Genomic DNA, 18,626 nt, shown 5'->3' on the forward strand with positions numbered 1-18,626 from the left:
GTTCTCACTTTTCTGGTGACATTGTAAATAAGAAAAGGACAGCATTATCACCTGTAAATGTAAACAAGCTTGTTTGTCTTAGCAATTGGCTGAACAAGAAGTAGTACTGAGTGGACTTGTAGGCTCTGACATTTTACATTGTTTTGTTTTTGAGTGCAGTTACGTAACAAAAAAAATTACATTTGTAAGTTGCACTTTTATGACAGAGATTGCACTACAGTACTTGTATGAGGTGAATTGAAAAATATTTTCTTTTGTTTAATTTTTACAGTGCAAATATTTATGATCAAAAATAATATACACTTTGATTTGAATTACAACACAATACAATATATATGAAAATGTAGAAAAACATCCAAAATATTTAATAAATTTTAATTGGTAGTCTATTATTTAACAGTGTGATTAAAACTGTAATTATTTTTTTTGAATTAATCGCATGAGTTAACTGCAATTAATCCACAGCCTTGTTGAAAATCTTTTATTTATACCTGTTGTTAGTGATGTATAATTACAGGTGTAGAAGTGTGCAAGAGGTACTGTGCATTCTGTTACACATTATTGGTTTTATATTGAAAAACCCAACTCCATAGTTTAATCCAAACTAGTTTGTTTCCCTGAAGTGGCATAACTTCTGATGATAAACTAATCATATGTAATATAAGCATTGAGGAGTTAAGTTCCTTTATTATTTTGAAATCTATTTCAGTAGCCACAGTGGGTTCAAATTGTATATCTGCTTTTTTGACAGGACTTGCCAGATAGTATCCAAGTAGGTGGCAGGATATCACCTCACACTGTTTGGGAGTATGTAGAAAAAATAAAAGCTTCAGGGACCAAGGTAAGGAAGAAACTTATACTTTAAATTAGAAGACTTTAACTGTCTGTCTGCTGCCAATGTTGTGAATATATGTTTTCAGACAGTTCTCTGTTGAAAATAGTATGACTTACGTATCAGTTTTTGGTGTGTACATAAGGCTGCTATCCTCTCATTGCCCAAATCCCTCTTGAAGACCAATTTCTACTGTGATGCTTAAATGTAAATAATCCAATTTGAGGGTAGTTGATATTTTTGTTGGGACCTGGGTTTTGGAGTTGATAGCATATTTTATCCCTCCTTCCTACTGTTCGTTTGTAGCTTGTCACTCCTCTCTTCCCCTCTCTCCAGTTTTCACCCAGCTGAAGTCAATACAGACATTAATCAGGCAGTTCTGATTTGCCCTTGTGTGTGAGAAGAGACAAGGAGTTCCTCCCTCTCCTTCCCCTTCACCGTACCTGGTGTTAGGGTTCTTGCCTTTCCACTGTAGCAACTAATGATATATTAAACACCAAAAGCGGTGCAGAATACAGATTCCTTAGGAGTGTTGGTAGAATAAAATTTGAAATGTTCCAAATTTGGCATGCCTTCTGAAAAAGCTGGTATACAAGAATCTGCAGGCAGAGAAAATATTTTAATTTTTTGTCATGTACAGTCAGTAATTTTTTTTTTCTGGAAGCTTCTCATTCTGTTTTCTCTTAATGCTTCAGAGAGACTTTCTTCTGCTGTCTCCTACTCTTCTCTCTCTATTTTGTCATCTCCTCCTTTTTCTAGTCAGTTATTTTCCCTTTTCTGTGGATTATATACTTACTTGAAGACCAATCACTATTAAAATTTACTTTAAAAAACACAATTTGTAAATACTTCGCACTACCTTTTTTCCTTTTTTAAACAGGAAATTTGTGTAGTTCGCTTCACCCCGGTAACTGAAGAGGATCAGATTTCCTATGCTTTGCTGTTCGCATACTTCAGCAGCAGGAAGCGTTATGGTGTAGCTGCCAATAACATGAAGCAAGTGAAGGATTTGTATCTTATCCCTTTAGGTGCCTCAGACAAAATTCCACATCATCTTGTACCTTTTGATGGACCTGGTAAGTACAATACACAGCTTGGAAATTTACATATAGTGGCACCTCTCCCATGAGTGAAATACAAAATGTACCTGAAAATTAAAGTTTAACGTTTAACATCAGTGTTTTTGAGCAAACTGAGTATTGCACATCTTATTCAAATAAGGCATTATTGATTGTCCTGGTGTTATGAGAGTCTTCTGTAACAGATTGGAAACCAGTTTCCAACCCAAACAATTATTTGGATTTATGTGTTTTAAATATTTAATCCAAAAAAAAGTCTTCTGATTAATGTTTAACCCACACTGCCATGTGGCAGGGGATAGAGGGAAAGGTGAGAGAGAGTCTGATATTTAGTACAGCTCAGTGAATAGAGTGGTGCAGGTGACTTCTGAAAGAGGTTTATTCACATTCACTCTGAGCCCCATGTTTGTGTTACATTTTAATATATAATTTTTACAGCACCCAAAATGTACTTGGTATGTAACGTACTAATGACAAGACAGTCATTGCCCTCAAAACCTTACAAACTAAAAAGATAAGGGAAGATTAAAAATAGATAGATTGGATAGAGAAGGGTTTCACAAATGCAAGATCTTGAAATTACTTAGTTTTTCTACACGCTCTCTTTGGTTCTTAAAATTTTAATTTTATTCACAAATATTTGGGGGTGACTTTTTTCTCTTTCTGGTTGATGTGTGAGGCAGAAATACAGAGGAGTGAGGAAAGTGGGAGTTAGTGGAGTTTCAGAGAGTACCCGAGATAGGATGATGAGAATTAGAGGAAGTTAAACCTGAATGGTAGGAAAGGTCAAAGGGATTGAATGTGTAGATGAGAGAGAGAAAGGATGAAGACAAGGAACTGGAGGCCAGAAGCAGTATGCATAGTGTACGTTGAGACCTGCACACAAAAGTTGCTCCAGAATAACTAAACATAGTTTTTAATTACTTAAATAAACTGGTGCAAACCTCTATATGGACAATCTTAAATCAGTTTACTCCAGGCCTATATAGGTTTAGATTAAATTAGCGTGGTTGTGGAGTTTTACGCCAATTTAACTAAGGGCTTTGTCTCCACAAGGACATCCAGGAAAAGTAATCTAAATTAACTTTGGATGTGAATTAGGCTAAACCTAATTAAGACCGCTTAAATTCTGAATGAGTGTGTTCACAGGTTTAATGTGATTTAAATAATCTTCTTCAAATTAACATATTTTGCCAATTTAGATTTATTTTCGTGGATATTGTCATGTATATAAACCCTAAAATTGAGTCAAAAACCCTTTTTAATTAAACCAGGGCTAGTTTCTTGTTTAGACAAAGACTTTAGGTGAGGCAAGTGCAGCTTGAAGTGAACCCCATAATGTGTAGGCATTGTGAAGTCATGTCTCTGGTTCCTTGATCCTGCTGGGGGCCAGCAGTAGTGAGAGTCTGGGGCAGCTTTTATAGATACTGAGGGTTCTGGATTGTGGGGAAAAAACTCACCTATGTGTGCACTTTTGGTGCCTTCGTCTACTGCAGTGGTGTCTGTTGAAAGCCTTGTTGAAAGTCCCTGGGTAAAGATAAAATGGGTAAAAACCAAGGGTGATGTCAGGGTAGAAGAAGAGGTGGATGAGGCTTTTTAAAAACAAACAAACAAACAAAAAACCCTAACAAAATCATCCAAATTACGGGACTTGGTGGTGATGCGGGACTTCAGCTATCCAGACATCTTTTGGGAAAATAACACAGCAGGGCACAGATTATCCAATAAATTCTTGGAATATATTGGAGATATTTTTATATTTCAGAAGGCGGAGAAAGCTACTAGGGAGAGGTTGTTCTAGATTTGATTTTGACAAATAGGGAGGAACTGGGTTGAGAATTTGAAGGTGGAAGGCATCTTGGATGAAAGTGATCATGAAATGGTAGAATTCATGATTCTAAGGAATGGTAGGAGGGAAAACAGCACAATAAAGACAATGGATTTAAAGAAAGCAGCCTTCAGCAAACTCAGGGAGTTGGTAAGTAAGATCCCATGGGAAGGAGGTCTAAGGGGAAAAACAGTTCAAGAGAGTTGACAGTTGTTCACAGAGACATTTATTAAGGGCACAAGAGCAAACTATCCCATTGCGTACGAAAGATAGGAAGTATGGCAAGAGACCACTGTGGCTTAACCAGGAGATCTTCAATGATCTGAAGCTCAATAAGAGTCCTACAAAAAGTGGAAACTAGGCTAAATTACAACGGATGAATAGAAACAAAACAACACAAGCATGTAGGGACAAAATTAGAGAGGCCAAGGCACAAAATGAGATTAAACTAGCTAGAGACGTAAAGGGTAACATGAAAACATTAGAAGCAAGAGGAAGACCAAGGACAGGGTAGGCCCATTATTCAATGTGGGGGGGGGAAACAATAACAGAAAATGTGGAAATGGCAGAAGTGCTAAATGACTTTTTTGTTTGTTTTCACCAAAAAGGTTAGTAGTGTTTGGACATCTAATATAGTGAACGCCAGTGAAAATAAGGTAGGATCTAAGGCTAAAATAGGGGAAGAACAAGTTAAAAATTACTTAGATAAGTGTCTTCAAGTTGGCAGAGCCTGATGAAATACATCTTAGACTACTCAAGTTGCTGACTGAGGAGATATGAGCCATTAGTGATTATCTTTGAAAATGTGATAGATTCCAGAGGACTGTAAAAGGGAAAATATAGTGCCAATCTATAAAAAGAGAAATAAGGACAACCCGGGAAATTACAGACTAGTCAGCTTAACTTCAGTACCCGGAAAGGTAATGGAGCAAATAATTAAGCATTGTGCAAACACCTAGAAGATAATAAGGTGATGGGTAACAATCAGCATGGATTTGTCAAGAATAAATCGTGTCATACCGACCTAGTAGCTTTCTTTGATAGTGTAACAAGCCTTGTGGATAGGGGGAAAGCGATAGATGTGGTCTATCTTGACTTTAGTAAGGCTTTTGATACAGTCTCGCATGCCCTTCTCATAAACAAACTAGGGAAATACAACCTAGATGGAACTACTACAAGGTGGGTGCATAGCTGGTTGGAAAACTGTTCCTAGAGAATTATCATCAGTGGTTCACAGTCCAGCTGGAAGGGCATATTGAGTGGGGTCCTGCAGAAATCAGTCCTGGATTCTGTTCTGTTTAATAGCTTCATCAACTATTTAGATAACGGCAGAGAGAGTATGCGTATAAAGTTTGGGGATGATACCAAGCTAGGAGAGGTTGCAAGTGCTTTGAGGAATAGGATTCAAATTCAAAATGGTCTGGACAAACTGGAGAAATGGTCTGAAGTAAATAGGATGAAATTTAATAAGGACAAATGCAAAGTACTGCACCTAGAAAGGAACAATCAGGTGTGCACACACAAAATGGGAAATGACTGCCTAGGAAGGAGTACTGCAGAAAGTGATCCTGGGGTCACAGTGGATCACAAGCTAATTGAGAGTCAACAGTGTAACACTGTTGCAAAAAAAAGCAAACATAATTCTGGGGAGTATTAGCAGGAGTGTTGTAAGCATGATGTGGTAAGTAATTCTTCTGCTCTGCTCTGTGCTGATAAGGCCTCACCGGGAGTATTGTGTCCAGTTCTGGGCACCACATTTTAGGAAATATATGAACACATTGGAGAAAGTCCAGAGGAGAGCAACAAAAATTATTAAAGATCTAGAAAACATGACCTATGAGGAAAGATTGAAAAAAGTGGGTTTGTTTAGTCTGGAGAAGAGAAGACTGAGTGGGGATATAAGTTTTCAAGTACATAAAAGGTTTTTACAAGGAGGAGGGAGAAATTATTTTTTGTTTAGCCTCTGAGGATAGGACAAGAAGCAATGGGCTTAAATTGCAGCAAGGGAGGTTTAGGTTGGACATTAGGAAAAACTTGCTAATTATCAAGGTAGTTAAGCACTGGAATAAATTGCCTAGGGAAGTTATGGAATCAGTCATTGGAGATTTTTAAGAGCAGGTTAGACAAACACCTGTCAGGGAAGGTCTAGATCAGTGCTTCTCAAGCTATCTGATGTGGGGGACTGGCAATTTTTTTTTCCAATGTGCGCACAGACTGGCAGCCGATGGCTTGTGGGCTGGTACTTAGTCCTGCCGTGAGTGCAGGGCACTGAACTAAAAGACCTCTTGAGGTCCATTATAGTCCTACGATTCTCTGTTCCCTTCTGGGGCATTTGGGGAAATGATAGTTGGGTGTAGAATGTTCAGTAGAACAGCAGGCACGCTTCCCTTTAAGGTCTGTTGGTTTCATTTCTTTATTCGGGAAGTTAATATTGTGAATCCCTGCACATACAAAAATCAGAATAAACCTCAATTGAATCATTATTATTTAAGTGAAACTTGAGAAATTCTATGCTAAAAAAAATCACAGTTAGCACTTGTATACATGAATATTAGTTACAGAATGACAAGCTGTATACTTAGATTTTGCATTCCAAGTCAGGCATTTGAAATTTTTACTTATTTACATAGTAGCAAGGTTTAGCCAACCTAAATATACATACTGTACTTATATTCTTTATGGTAAGACTTTTTAGTGTAGATTGGTATTTTTGAGGTTGAACAACCTTGACATTTGCTCTGTGAAAAATTATGTATTTCTCATGCTGTTTTTACATTCAGGTTTTTTCTTAATGAAAACACTGATGCTCCAACCATACCTGCTTTTGCTTGGCCATCTTGATTATGCTGAAGCTCTGGAAAGGGGCATTTGTGCCACCAAAGGATTACCTCTACTTTAAGTTGGGGGAAAACCCAAGTAACTAGTTAGGTGGCTTTTATATCCCCTTTCTGCTGTAGTGGTGCTGGGTATCTAGCCCAAGATATTTGAGTGTTGTTCATTTTTATTTTAAAAGCATTTCCCTGGGCTAAATTCATTTAAATATGAGGGCAAGAGATTGCCCTTGTTTGTGTTTTGATTGTGGATGGCCATTACCTATATTTAAGCCAGTCCTTCTGGATATCAAGATTACTTATGCTCATTTTAGGATATTTTAAAATGTCCTAAATTAAACCCTTTGCTACATTTTAATATGGTGCATTGTTCTGCAGAGTTCATGGTAAGCTTGCATTCTCATTGCCCATATGTTTGACTCAGATCACTAAAAGGAGACCCCCATTTTTAAGGGAACCTAAGTTTTCCCAAACAAACTACCTGATGGGCAGAATTTGCCTCCTATGAGGCAATGGCATGAAAATGAGGTGCACTGGTTGAGCAGCTGTCTGGTTGCCTTATGCCTTTGAAACACACAGTACCTTTAGACGCTGGAGAGAGCATACTGGGAAGCAGTCCTTGCTACGTCTTTGAAGAAGTGTAACTAATTTTTCACATAGAACAGTTCTCTTGGGTGAGGGGAGCTGATGGGGGCCCAAAGAATATTATAGACATATGATAGGTTATTCTTTTATTAAAATGATTGTCTCCAGATAAATGTATTTCATTTATTAATTGCTTTTATGATTTTATGCAGGGATTGAAATACATCGACCAAATCTGTTGTTGGGTTTGATAATTCGCCAAAAAATGAAGAGACAGATTAGTGCTAGCACTAGCCTTGTGGATGAAATTTCTGAAAGTGCCCCGAGTAACTTGCCACCAGAAAAAAAAAGCAAACTGAGCAAACCTGATGTCTCTAGTACTGAAGTAGCAGTAGAAGAAGAGGAGGAAGAAAATGATTTTTTTAATTCCTTCACAACTGTGTTACATAAGCAGAGAAATAAGCCTCAACAATCTAATACAGAAGAAATACCAGCGGTTATTGAACCTGTAGTAGAAAGCATCAAACATGAGCCACCAAAGCCACTGAGATTTCTTCCTGGAGTTCTCGTTGGATGGGAAAATCAGTCTTCTACTCTTGAACTAGCAAATAAACCACTGCCTGTAGATGATATTCTTCAAAGTCTTTTGGGTACTACAGGACAGATATATGAGCACCATCAGTCAGTGGTGGACCAGTGTGCTAGTCAAGAAATACCTTTATTTGCTGAACAAACAAGCTTAAAAGAAGAAAAAATGAATGTTGCTGAAGTAACTGCTGATGAAGCTATAGAAACTAAGACTAGACTAGATGATTCACAAGAATCCACTGATGTTACAGTAACAGTGGATATGCCAGTTGCAGGGACCTCATGTTCTGCAGGAACTGTAGGAACTCTGATAAGTCTAAGTCTTAAGGGAAAACCACCAGATGTTTCTACAGAAGCATTTTTAGCAAACTTATCTGTTCAATCACAGAGCAAGGAAACTGAGGAGTGTAAAGAAAATGATCCAAAGTGGCAGCTGTATGACACAGAGAATGTTTTGCAAGAAAGCAAAAGGACCACAGATTCTAGCTTCTCTTCTTCCTCATCAAATGCAGGTAAAGGAAGTGGTGATAACAATGTTAACATAGGTTCTGCTGAAGGTATGACTTCTAATACTTCCAAATCTCCACAGTTTATTAATCTTAAAAGGGACCCAAGACAAGCTGCTGGACGAAGCCAACAGATTAATGCTTCAGACAATAAGGAGGGGGACACTAACAGAAATGAAGAAAGACAAAATATACAATCAGACATCTCTGGAAGTGAGCAAATGGAGATGGAGAATAAACAGTCAGGAGAAAAGAGCTTAAACGTGTATCAAAGTGGTGGTCAGACATCTGAGATGCAGTGTACCTCAGCTCCAACTAAAACAGATAATGTATGTGCTTCACAAATGGAAGAAACAAAACACTTGCAGGAAGATACACCAATGAAAAATATTGAAACAGTGCACTCATTTAGAAGAGGACCAGCAACAACCTCATCTCATTTTGAAAAAGAAAATTCTTCTCATTCTGAATTCACTTCCAAAGTCCCCAGCCCAGTTATGAGTGGAAATTTCTCACCAGTTAGACCTCAGCAGCACAATTTTCAGCATCTTAAATCTAATCTACCTGGATTTCAGTTTCAAACACTTTCACCTCCTAACTTCCCCCCCCAGAACAGCCCCATGTTTGGATTTCCTCCTCATCTACCACCTCCACTTCTTCCTCCTCCAGGTTTTGGTTTCGCTCAAAATCCTATGATGCCATGGCCACCTGTTGTTCATTTGTCAGGTCAGCCACCGCATTATGTTGGACCCATTGTTCAAGGGCCATCGCTGGCTCATAAACAATCAAGATTTCCAGGGCCAGAAAACTTTTATCAGAGTAAAGACAGTAAGAGACCAGAAAGACGCCATAGTGACCCTTGGGGCAGACAAGAACAACATTTAGAGAGAGGGTTCAGTAGGGGAAAAAGCGATCAGCATAGACAGAGGTTTTATAGTGAATCCCATCACCAAAAGAAAGACAGACATGAAAAAGAGTGGAACAGTGAAAAATACTGGGAACAGGATTCTGAAAGGAATAGACGGAAAGACCGAAACCAGGAAAAAGAGAGAGAGAAAAAAAGCAGAGAGGAAGGACATAGAGACAAAGAGAGGTTACGACTTTCACACAGTGATAGGGGATCTGATGGAAAATCCTCTAGGGAGAGTAGAAATCCAGAAAAAAAGATAGATAAACCTAAAAGTGAAGAACAGTCTCATGAAAAGGATAAAGAGAGGGAGAAAAGTAGGGAGAGACATAGAGAACGAGAAAGTGAAAAGAACAGAGACAGACATCACAAAGACAGGGACCACAATGACAGAGCTAAAAGCAAAAGGTAAAAAGAGCAGGCAATCTTTCAAAATCCTATTTAAATAACTGTTAGTTGTGTCCTAAAGTTTTGTAAAAATGCCTGCTAGGATTGTGCCATCTTTTTTTATTCATTGTTGGTGTTTTGCAAAAACAAGTCTGTGTTTTGGTACAAAGCTGTGTACCAATACTCATCTTCTTTTACATTATACCAACTAACCCTAGAAATAGGAATTTAATATTTTTCAGAATTTTACATTGCTGTATATTCAAAATTTTAAAGATTTCTTTTATTAATATGCAATAAAGGCTTAGAAATTTCTTAGTTGATGAAGTTGGCTTTAGTCAAGTATGCATTATAGTTGCTGCCTTTGGTAATTTGTGCTCTCTTCTGTTTTAAGATGCTCCAGTAAATTTTAAAAATGAATTTCACATAATAGCCTTGTTTTTAAATTGCACTGTTTTTGAGGACTGTAGCAGAGTCTTAGTATCCCTCATACATTACAACACAAAATACAACATATGTTGAGTGGTGTGAAGTTTTTTTTATTGATTCAATAATACAATAAAAGAATTCAGCAGTATTTCCAGTAGTTATCAAGTATTTCCCAAGCATCCGAAGCAGTTTGTGACCAGAAATTAGAAGGCTGAGCTGTCCAAATGTTATTGCTTTAAACTGCACTTGTTTTAATAAGAAAAAAATTTAAACTATATTCTTTAAACTATGATTTACGAGTCAGTTAATTTTCCCATAATTTTTCATGCTTCAAAAACTTGAATACCTAAGCTTGTACATTATCTTGTGTTTTGCTATCCTTTTTACTGTAAAATGTAAATATTTTAAGGGATATTTTGATTCTAAAAATGATAAAACTTTCTCACATACTTTGTGTGTTTGATTTCATAGGTACGAAGCAGTAGACTAAACCAGTATAACAAACAAGATGTAGAATGACTCTTGTAGCTTTGCTTTACACTTCATGACTAGTGATTTTTTTTGGGAGGGGGAGAATCATGTCAGGGCTTTTAATAAACAGAGCAGTTCAGATTTTATGGTGACTGGCATCCACGGATACTTTTTTTAAAACCAAAATATTACTGTCTGTTATACTTTCTAAAAAAAAAAAAAAAAAAAAAATACAGTATGTTGCTCATTTTGTTGAATCTGCTTTTGAAAAACAAATACTCTACCATTACATTATTCTGTCCATCACACTATTTTGCAGTATTTGGTCTAATTATTTTTACTTAAGAATATTGTGTATAAAGAAATTTGAATACATTGCCTTACCTATGAACACAGCTTTTTGCACTTTGGTGTAGAATAAGCCGCCTCTTTCCAATAACAGATATGTGATTAAAAGACCATAATAATTAACTTTTTAAATTGGTCATATATTTAAAAGTAGCTTCCTATTTGCAGACATTGCACATAGCTTTACAGCCAAATTAAATAAGGTTAAAATTAAAAATGTTTTATACCAAATAAAGGTGGTTGTAGCTTTTATTGTATTATTCCTAGGCCAATAGCTCTGAAGATTCACTGAAATTTCTCAACTAAATTAGGAACTGAAAGCCATATCTAAAACCTTAATTTAAAAATCATACATGGCCTATGGTCTACAGGACTCAAACCGTTCTGTTCAAAATTGGTTTAATAATTGAAGTGGTGGTTGGGCTATTAATTCCATGGGTGGTAATAAATTGCAAGCATTGTAGTGTTGCTTAGCATTTCAGCAAATTGGGTTCTCTCGGCCAAGAAATCTAAGTTTAAATATCCCTTTCCTTTGGAGGTCTATGTGCATAATACCATTCCTTTTTATTCATTTTTGAAGTAGGTAATGTTTTGTGCGTGTTAGATTTATATTCTAATTTAAAGTGGTGACTTTGCTTATGGGGTTAAGATTTAAATAATTTCAGTATCTGTCCTAGACTTCTGTTGTATTGGCTTTCTTTTAATCTGCCCATTAGTAGTCTCCTTCCCAATCTGCTGGTACTAACAAGCCACCTCATAATCTGTTTGTATCATAAAAATAACTCAGTACCAGTGAAACTGAACTGCTACCCTTAAAAAATTAGCATGCCTGATTATGTTAAGGTGGTTTGCTTGAAAAGGTAATTTGTGGACATGATAGCTTGGCCCACGCTGCATCACGTTTTCAAAAACTTGCTGAGTGGATGTAGCGTAACAGTGGTGTCCAATGTGTCACTCTCAATTGTGGCTTTCAAAGACACCTGTGTTAACATAGGTTCATTTTTAGTTGATGGCGACTGGGAAATCTGTTTCCAGACTCCTGCCCTTCAGTTACTAAACTGAAGTGTTTGAATAAGTCTGATCACTATAGAGCAATAGTATAGGGTGCTGCCTCCCCAGTTTGCCTGTCATATTCTCCCCTGTAGCCATGGGAGTAGCTTGGAGTGCTGTGAGAAGCTGCTAACTGTTCCCCTGCTGCATCACATTGTGGGAGAAGGGGAGAGAGTGACTGGTTACTCCATTATGTGGCTAGCTGCTAGGCTGTGGGAGACTTGGGGGAAGAGAGCAGGATAGATGGCTCCCTTCCCCTCCCACCAAGAGGTAGCCTGGGAAAGGGGGAAGAGGAAAAGCTGAGAACCAATGACCTCCCTAATATACCTGCTACACCTCCCTGCTTCTTGGCCCCAGTTATCCTAGTAGGCTTCTTTAACTTGCTAAATGGCAACAGTCCATTAGGGGGGTAGCTGGAAAGCAATATTCTTCAGCTACTCTTCTCTCTGTTACTGATATGTCTACTGGGAAGAGGGAGGTATAGGAACCTCTGTGCTCATTGAGGACAACCTCACACTGGAGAAATCCCCAGCAAAGGACTTGTGGGCAGTTTCCGCTCCCTTTGCATTTCCTGAGCATCATAAAGAAGTGGAACAAGCAAGTGTCTGTCCCACAGTATTGACTGTTGACCCTTAATATTTAAGAAATAGTTTGATGAATAGGTGAGACATTACTGCTTTATATGTATCCTGAAATGGGCCTGGAAATTTGACATGTCACTGGGTACTTCAAATAGATTTAAATTATTTATATTGTCGTCTTAGCAGACATCCAGCCTTTTACTTATGATTCTTGGTGAGTGGCTGGTTTTGTATCTTGAAATAAATCCATGTAATTTCTCTTCTCTGCAGTTGAGTACACTGTATGTGTATATATGTATGTGTATATATAGTTAATTCCTAGTATGAGAAGAGAGCTTGATCTTGAGCTGTAATAAAAGGGAAGAAGGTAGAAATCACCATTTTTGTTTTGATGTAAACATTTTATTTATACAGTAAATTAATAGCAATCAATTGAAATTAAAAATTTAAATGGCATTGGAGGCCATATCATAACTGAGCACATTAATATAACACAAATATCTGTTTTATTTCTTATTGATTAAAGTACTGATCACTAAAGTAATAACTAGGCATTTGCAAAATGAATTAAGCTTGTTTACTTTGCATAAAAGGACTTTATGGTTGAGGTTTAAGCTGACACGAGGATTGAACTTCAGTGGGAGATCTGTGGCTATATCCCCTAGACATCTTTGAAAATCTCAACTTCCACTGAAGGAAAATTCCAGTGTTTTCCTATGAAACACTGTATGTGCATGAAGTTATTCTACAAAGACTGATTTTTTCATGCTTTACAGGCCATTTGTAAGAAAAACTAAGACTCGGAGAAACTTTTTGGTATTAAAATAAATGGGAAAAGTACTGGATTTTGGATGACAGTAGACGACAGACTTGTGTGTGTGCAAATAAAACTTAGGCAAATGTAGTTAATTTTTTGTATACTATTGCCAGTTGATTTTCAGGAATTCCAGGTAAAACTAGGCAACCTGTACTCTATCACTCTCCCTGAGAACTGGTTTCTGATGTCTGCCTTTCTATTTCTGTTCTAATATAGTATACTTGAGAATGCTGGGCTAAAGAAGCTGGAAAGGAGGCCATAATTTAAACATTTCTCAGGGCTTTTATTCTTGTAAACTATCACGTTCAGAGTACAAAACTCTCAGGCAAAATAAATCTATAAAATCAAAGTTTCCTGTTTTCAAAACAGTATCTAGAAATGAGATTAGTAGCATGAATAAATTTAACCATTTTTCATCTGTGCTATTCACCCAACCATATAAAAAGTTAGGTAGTTTATAGAAGCAAGCAAGTAGTTACAGCATGCGCGTAATAACTACTAAGCATGTTACTAAAAAGGAGTCTTGTTCTAATACTACTAGCCAATAGACAGAGTGGAGCATAAGCCTACTCATTTGTTCATGTGGGTTTTTTCAATTAATCCCATCTCCATCATAAACATTGTAGCCTTCTGCCTTAATTAATTGGATTGTTTTAGAATCTTGAAAGAGTACAACATCTTTAATTTTACCAAATAGCTGCTGAGTAAAAAGCCCTGAAGTGACTATGTTTACTTTTCTGCCAAGTTCAAACCCACCAAAATAGCAAATGCCTCCATAGTTTAGAGCAATGTATTTTCTTTGTGGATCAATATCTTCAAAGAGAACCAGATATTCATCAAGGTACACTTTAATAGAAGTCTGGTTTTGAGCTATGGTGATAAAATGCCATCTCTTGCAACAAAGGGAATGTTTACTGTGGATTAAAGGGACAGAGATTCTTTCTCCAAGATTAACCACAACTTTCAAGGTCCCATTAGTAAGACCAACTGCAAGGAAATCATTGTCTTCATCTTCAGCTTTTCCCATCCATAAAATTAAGCCTTCACTCTGACTGGTAGTAAAATTTAGAGAGACACTGGTAAATCTGAGGTCTCTCTTTCCATAATGAGGATCCATGTATTTGATGTATGAATTACCTGCAAATTTTGCAGTAGAAAATGAGATTTCATTGTCACAGTATCTACCTGACCATCCTAGTGTACATGCACAACTGTATGAAAATAAAATGGGATCAGGAATACAAAGAGCCTGGTGCAGACACATATTATGTGAACAGTAAACCGATTGTTCACATATTTTCCCTGTCCAGGGTTGTGGACAAAAGCAAGAAAAGCCTGAGTTTTGAACTTGACATTTACCATTATGTTTGCACACTGTATAACCGCAAACAGTTCCATCACAGTCACCTACATTGGAACCATCTTTAGGGTCTGCTTCAGTGAGTTTTAGTTCTCTGTGGTTTATAATAATTTCTCGTATACACCCACTGAAACCTATGGGTTCATTCTCTGTTGCCATTGAATTGACAAGATTTAAGGATGACACTCCTCCAACATAGAAATCTGTGTTTATGTCGAGGGCAGTCATTCCGGCACTGGCTTTCTGCGTAATGTTGATGCCATCCAGATCCAGGTAACCTTCATTATCTACTCTTCCAGCTTTAAGGAAATGCCATGTACTTCCATTTGTACACACGTTTTGAAGAGACTGTAAGATGACTATCTTGTCACCAAGGCTGTAGCGTAGCTGTACAAATCCATTTACTAAGGATATACATAGGAAGTCACCTGTGGAAATAGAAAAGGAGTACTTGTGGCACCTTAGAGACTAACCAATTTATTTGAGCATAAGCTTTCATGAGCTACAGCTCACTTCATCGGATGCATACTGTGGAAAGTGTAGAAGATCTTTTTATACACACAAAGCATGAAAAAATACCTCCCCCCACCCCACTCTCCTGCTGGTAATAGCTTATCTAAAGTGACCACTCTCCTTACAATGTGTATGATAATCAAGGTGGGCCATTTCCAGCACAAATCCAGGGTTTAACAAGAACGTGGGGGGGGGGGGGTAGGAAAAAACAAGGGGAAATAGGTTAACTTGCATAATGACTTAGCCTAAGTTAGGCTTGAATAGAGACTGGGAGTGGGTCATAGAGTTAAGGTGTCCTGACACTTCATTTTAATACCCTCTTTTCAGTTGCTTGTAACTTTACCAGACTCAAACCATTCCAGCTGAAATTTTCCATGTTGGGTGTGTGCCTCAGTCAGTATTTTTTTAAAAATATGTATTTCAGCTATTTCTCAGAACGAGATTAGGGGGGGTGTGAGGGGAGAACATGGGCAGGAATTGAGGTGGGGGACGAGAAGAAATAACAGCACTGTTTTTATAAGTCTGCAGCAAATGAGGCAGAGTTTCATTGCCTCAGTCATGGAATAGTTCCTATAGCTGGGAATGTGCAGGACATGTCCTACAAGTTCAGTTTGGGAGAGAAGCGAATTACTTTACCTACCATGTACAAAAATAGAATGATCTGTTTAAACCTAATGGTTCTTTGTATGTTGTTTGATACCAGTCTCACCAAATCTTTCCCATGAACACACTATTTTAAATCAAATTTGAGAATATGGCTTTATAGTTTATTTTTATTTACTGGACCTGTTACCTTGTACAACTTGTACCATGCAAATACCCTCTCATCTTTGGGTTGAACTAAGTGGAATACACATTTGAAAAGCCGTACATCAAAATTGCACAATAATATAGGAAACAAAAGTACAACACCAGGATGTGCATCTATTTTACACCTGCTGTTTCCATGGTAAGCCTGGCATAATATATTGATATGACAAAACATCAGTTTTTCATGCTTTTGCATGTTAGTGTTTCAATGAAGATAACTTTGCTTCTGCAGCTCAGCATGTATAACAATTCTGGCTGTCTGGGCTACACCCCTCTATAAATTTCTCCCCTCAAAATCCTCCACTGAAGCTGCAGTTACCCCTTTATTCCTCCTTTGAGAAAGTGATGAGGGATGAATGGAGCAAGTCGGACAATGGCAAGCACTTTAACAAGAGTGTCCTCAGGCTCTGTGACATTCAAGAAACAAAGGGCTTTATTGCTGAGCTATCGAAGGGTACCCTGTGGGTTGAAAGATGGAGGCCACCCTCAAAAAAGGGCTTCAAAGCCTCCTCAGCCACCTTGCAAGCATCCCTGGCTGTGATCTGGGTATGGGAATGAGTGTTCCTTCAGATGAAAGTTCTCTGGGTTCCATTCCATCTTTTTCATTGTACAGAAGTGCATAGGGGGATATTAGAGCCATTTGCGATCTCAGAAGGCTCAACAAGTGGATGAAGAAAATGAAGTTGTCATAAATATAAAGGGAAGGGTAAAACCCTTTGAAATCCCTCCTGGCCAGGGGAAAGCTCCTCTCACCTGTAAAGGGTTAAGAAGCTAAAGGTAACCTCGCTGGCACCTGACCAAAATGACCAATGAGGAGACAAGATACTTTCAAAAGCTGGGAGGAGGGAGAGAAACAAAGGGTCTGTGGGTCTGTCTGTAGTAGTCTTTGCCGGGGATAGACCAGGAATGGAGTCTTAGAACTTTTAGTAAGTAATCTAGCTAGGTATGTGTTAGATTATGATTTCTTTAAATGGCTGAGAAAAGAATTGTGCTGAATAGAATAACTATTTCTGTCTGTGTATCTTTTTTGTAACTTAAGGTTTTGCCTAGAGGGGTTCTCTATGTTTTTGAATCTAATTACCCTGTAAGATATCTACCATCCTGATTTTACAGGGGGGATTTCTTTATTTCTATTTACTTCTATTTTTATTAAAAGTCTTCTTGTAAGAAACTGAATGCTTTTTCATTGTTCTCAGATCCAAGGGTTTGGGTCTGTGGTCACCTATGCAAATTGGTGAGGCTTTTTATCCAACATTTCCCAGGAAAGGGGGGGTGCAAGTGTTGGGAGGATTGTTCATTGTTCTTAAGATCCAAGGGTCTGGGTCTGTAGTCACCTAGGCAAATTGGTGAGGCTTTTTACCAAACCTTGTCCAGGAAGTGGGGTGCAAGGTTTTGGGAAGTATTTTGGGGGGAAGGACGCGTCCAAACAGCTCTTCCCCAGTAACCAGTATTAGTTTGGTGGTGGTAGCGGCCAGTCCAAGGACAACGGGTGGAATATTTTGTACCCTGGGGAAGTTTTGACCTAAGCTGGTAAAGATAAGCTTAGGAGGTTTTTCATGCAGGTCCCCACATCTGTACCCTAGAGTTCAGAGTGGGGGAGGAACCTTGACAGAAGTTTTGGAAGGAGACCCTGGCATCTAAGATGTCTTCTCTGTCCTGGAGTTACTTCATTACTTCAGTGGATTTAGCAGATGCATATCTCCTTATCCCTATCAGACTGTGCCACCACAGAGTTCTGAGGTTCACGTACAGCCAAATACCTTATTAGTACCCAACACTCCCATTTGGCCTGTCTTTGGCCCCCAGGGTATTTACTAAAATGCTGGTGGCGATAATACTCATGGTACCCTGTAGTAACTAAAGAATGCACGTTACCCTATCTATTGATCTGAGGGGAAAGTGCTCAAGTACTGGAGATTTTCTGGCCTGTATTTGCTGGCCTTCAAAATTTTTAATTACTTGTATTATAAAAAAAGTACAGGTAGAAGTTGATCTACTTGTTGTTCAAGTTGCAGTGGGGGAGGTTTAGGTGGGATATTGGGAAAAACTTTCTCACTAGGAGGGTGGTGAAACACTGGAATTCGTTACCTTGGGAGGTGGTGGAATCTCCTTCCTTAGAAGTTTTTAAGGTCAGGCTTGACAAAGCCCTGGCTGGGATGATTTAGTTGCGGATTGGTCCTGCTTTGAGCAGGGGGTTGGACTAGATGACCTCCTGAGGTCCCTTCCAACCCTGATATTCTATGGTTCTATGATTCTATGAACACTTAACAGTTGCTACTCTAACACAATCTTTAAAATTAGCTTTCCTAAATCTTTTAAAACTGCAAAGGCTCTAGCAAAAATTCAGCTGTGACTTAATTTTTCTTTAAACTTTAAACAATAGCATAAATAATGGTGTGGGTGGTAGCTGAGATTGTCAAATTGAACTACACTGAACTAGAGGCAAGCATATTTAGGTGAATATAAAATTTATATTTGACCTGCCATCAGTTTTCATTTGGCCATTTGTTCCTTTACTGGGATTCAAGTATTTGGGGGATGGTGTGGGGACTGAAAAAAGTGAAGCAAAGAGTGCATTCCGAGAGCTAAAAGTGTTTCCTCTCCCTACCCTCGTTCATGGGTCTTAAGCCTGCTTAAGACTACTTCTAAGGGTGTCTGTGTTACAAGCTGGGGTGCGATTCCCAGCACAAGGAGACATACTTGC

At 38.1% G+C, this 18,626-nt stretch overlaps 2 protein-coding genes across 5 annotated transcripts in view; one reads left to right on the plus strand and one right to left on the minus strand.

Annotated features, from left to right (window-relative positions):
* The window catches only part of PHF3 (PHD finger protein 3), a 77,932-nt gene extending 67,337 nt beyond the window's left edge, over positions 1 to 10,595 (plus strand). For all 4 annotated transcript variants that reach the window (XM_048845186.2, XM_048845187.2, XM_048845190.2 and 1 more), the window contains 3 exons: positions 752 to 841; positions 1,713 to 1,908; positions 7,368 to 10,595. In XM_048845186.2, the coding sequence (XP_048701143.2) occupies positions 752 to 841; positions 1,713 to 1,908; positions 7,368 to 9,568 (2,487 nt within the window). In that variant the 3' untranslated portion in view covers positions 9,569 to 10,595. The remainder of the gene's footprint in view (positions 1 to 751; positions 842 to 1,712; positions 1,909 to 7,367) is intronic.
* A 2,290-nt stretch (positions 10,596 to 12,885) lies between these two features.
* Positions 12,886 to 18,626, minus strand: part of EYS (eyes shut homolog) — a 1,269,973-nt gene continuing 1,264,232 nt past the window's right edge. The window contains exon 38 of the mRNA XM_075126509.1: positions 12,886 to 15,027. Coding sequence (XP_074982610.1) covers positions 13,832 to 15,027 — 1,196 coding nt within the window. The 3' untranslated portion in view covers positions 12,886 to 13,831. The remainder of the gene's footprint in view (positions 15,028 to 18,626) is intronic.

Source organism: Caretta caretta, chromosome 3 (genome assembly GCF_965140235.1).
Source record: "Caretta caretta isolate rCarCar2 chromosome 3, rCarCar1.hap1, whole genome shotgun sequence".
In the NCBI taxonomy this organism is placed as follows: Eukaryota; Metazoa; Chordata; order Testudines; family Cheloniidae; genus Caretta; species Caretta caretta.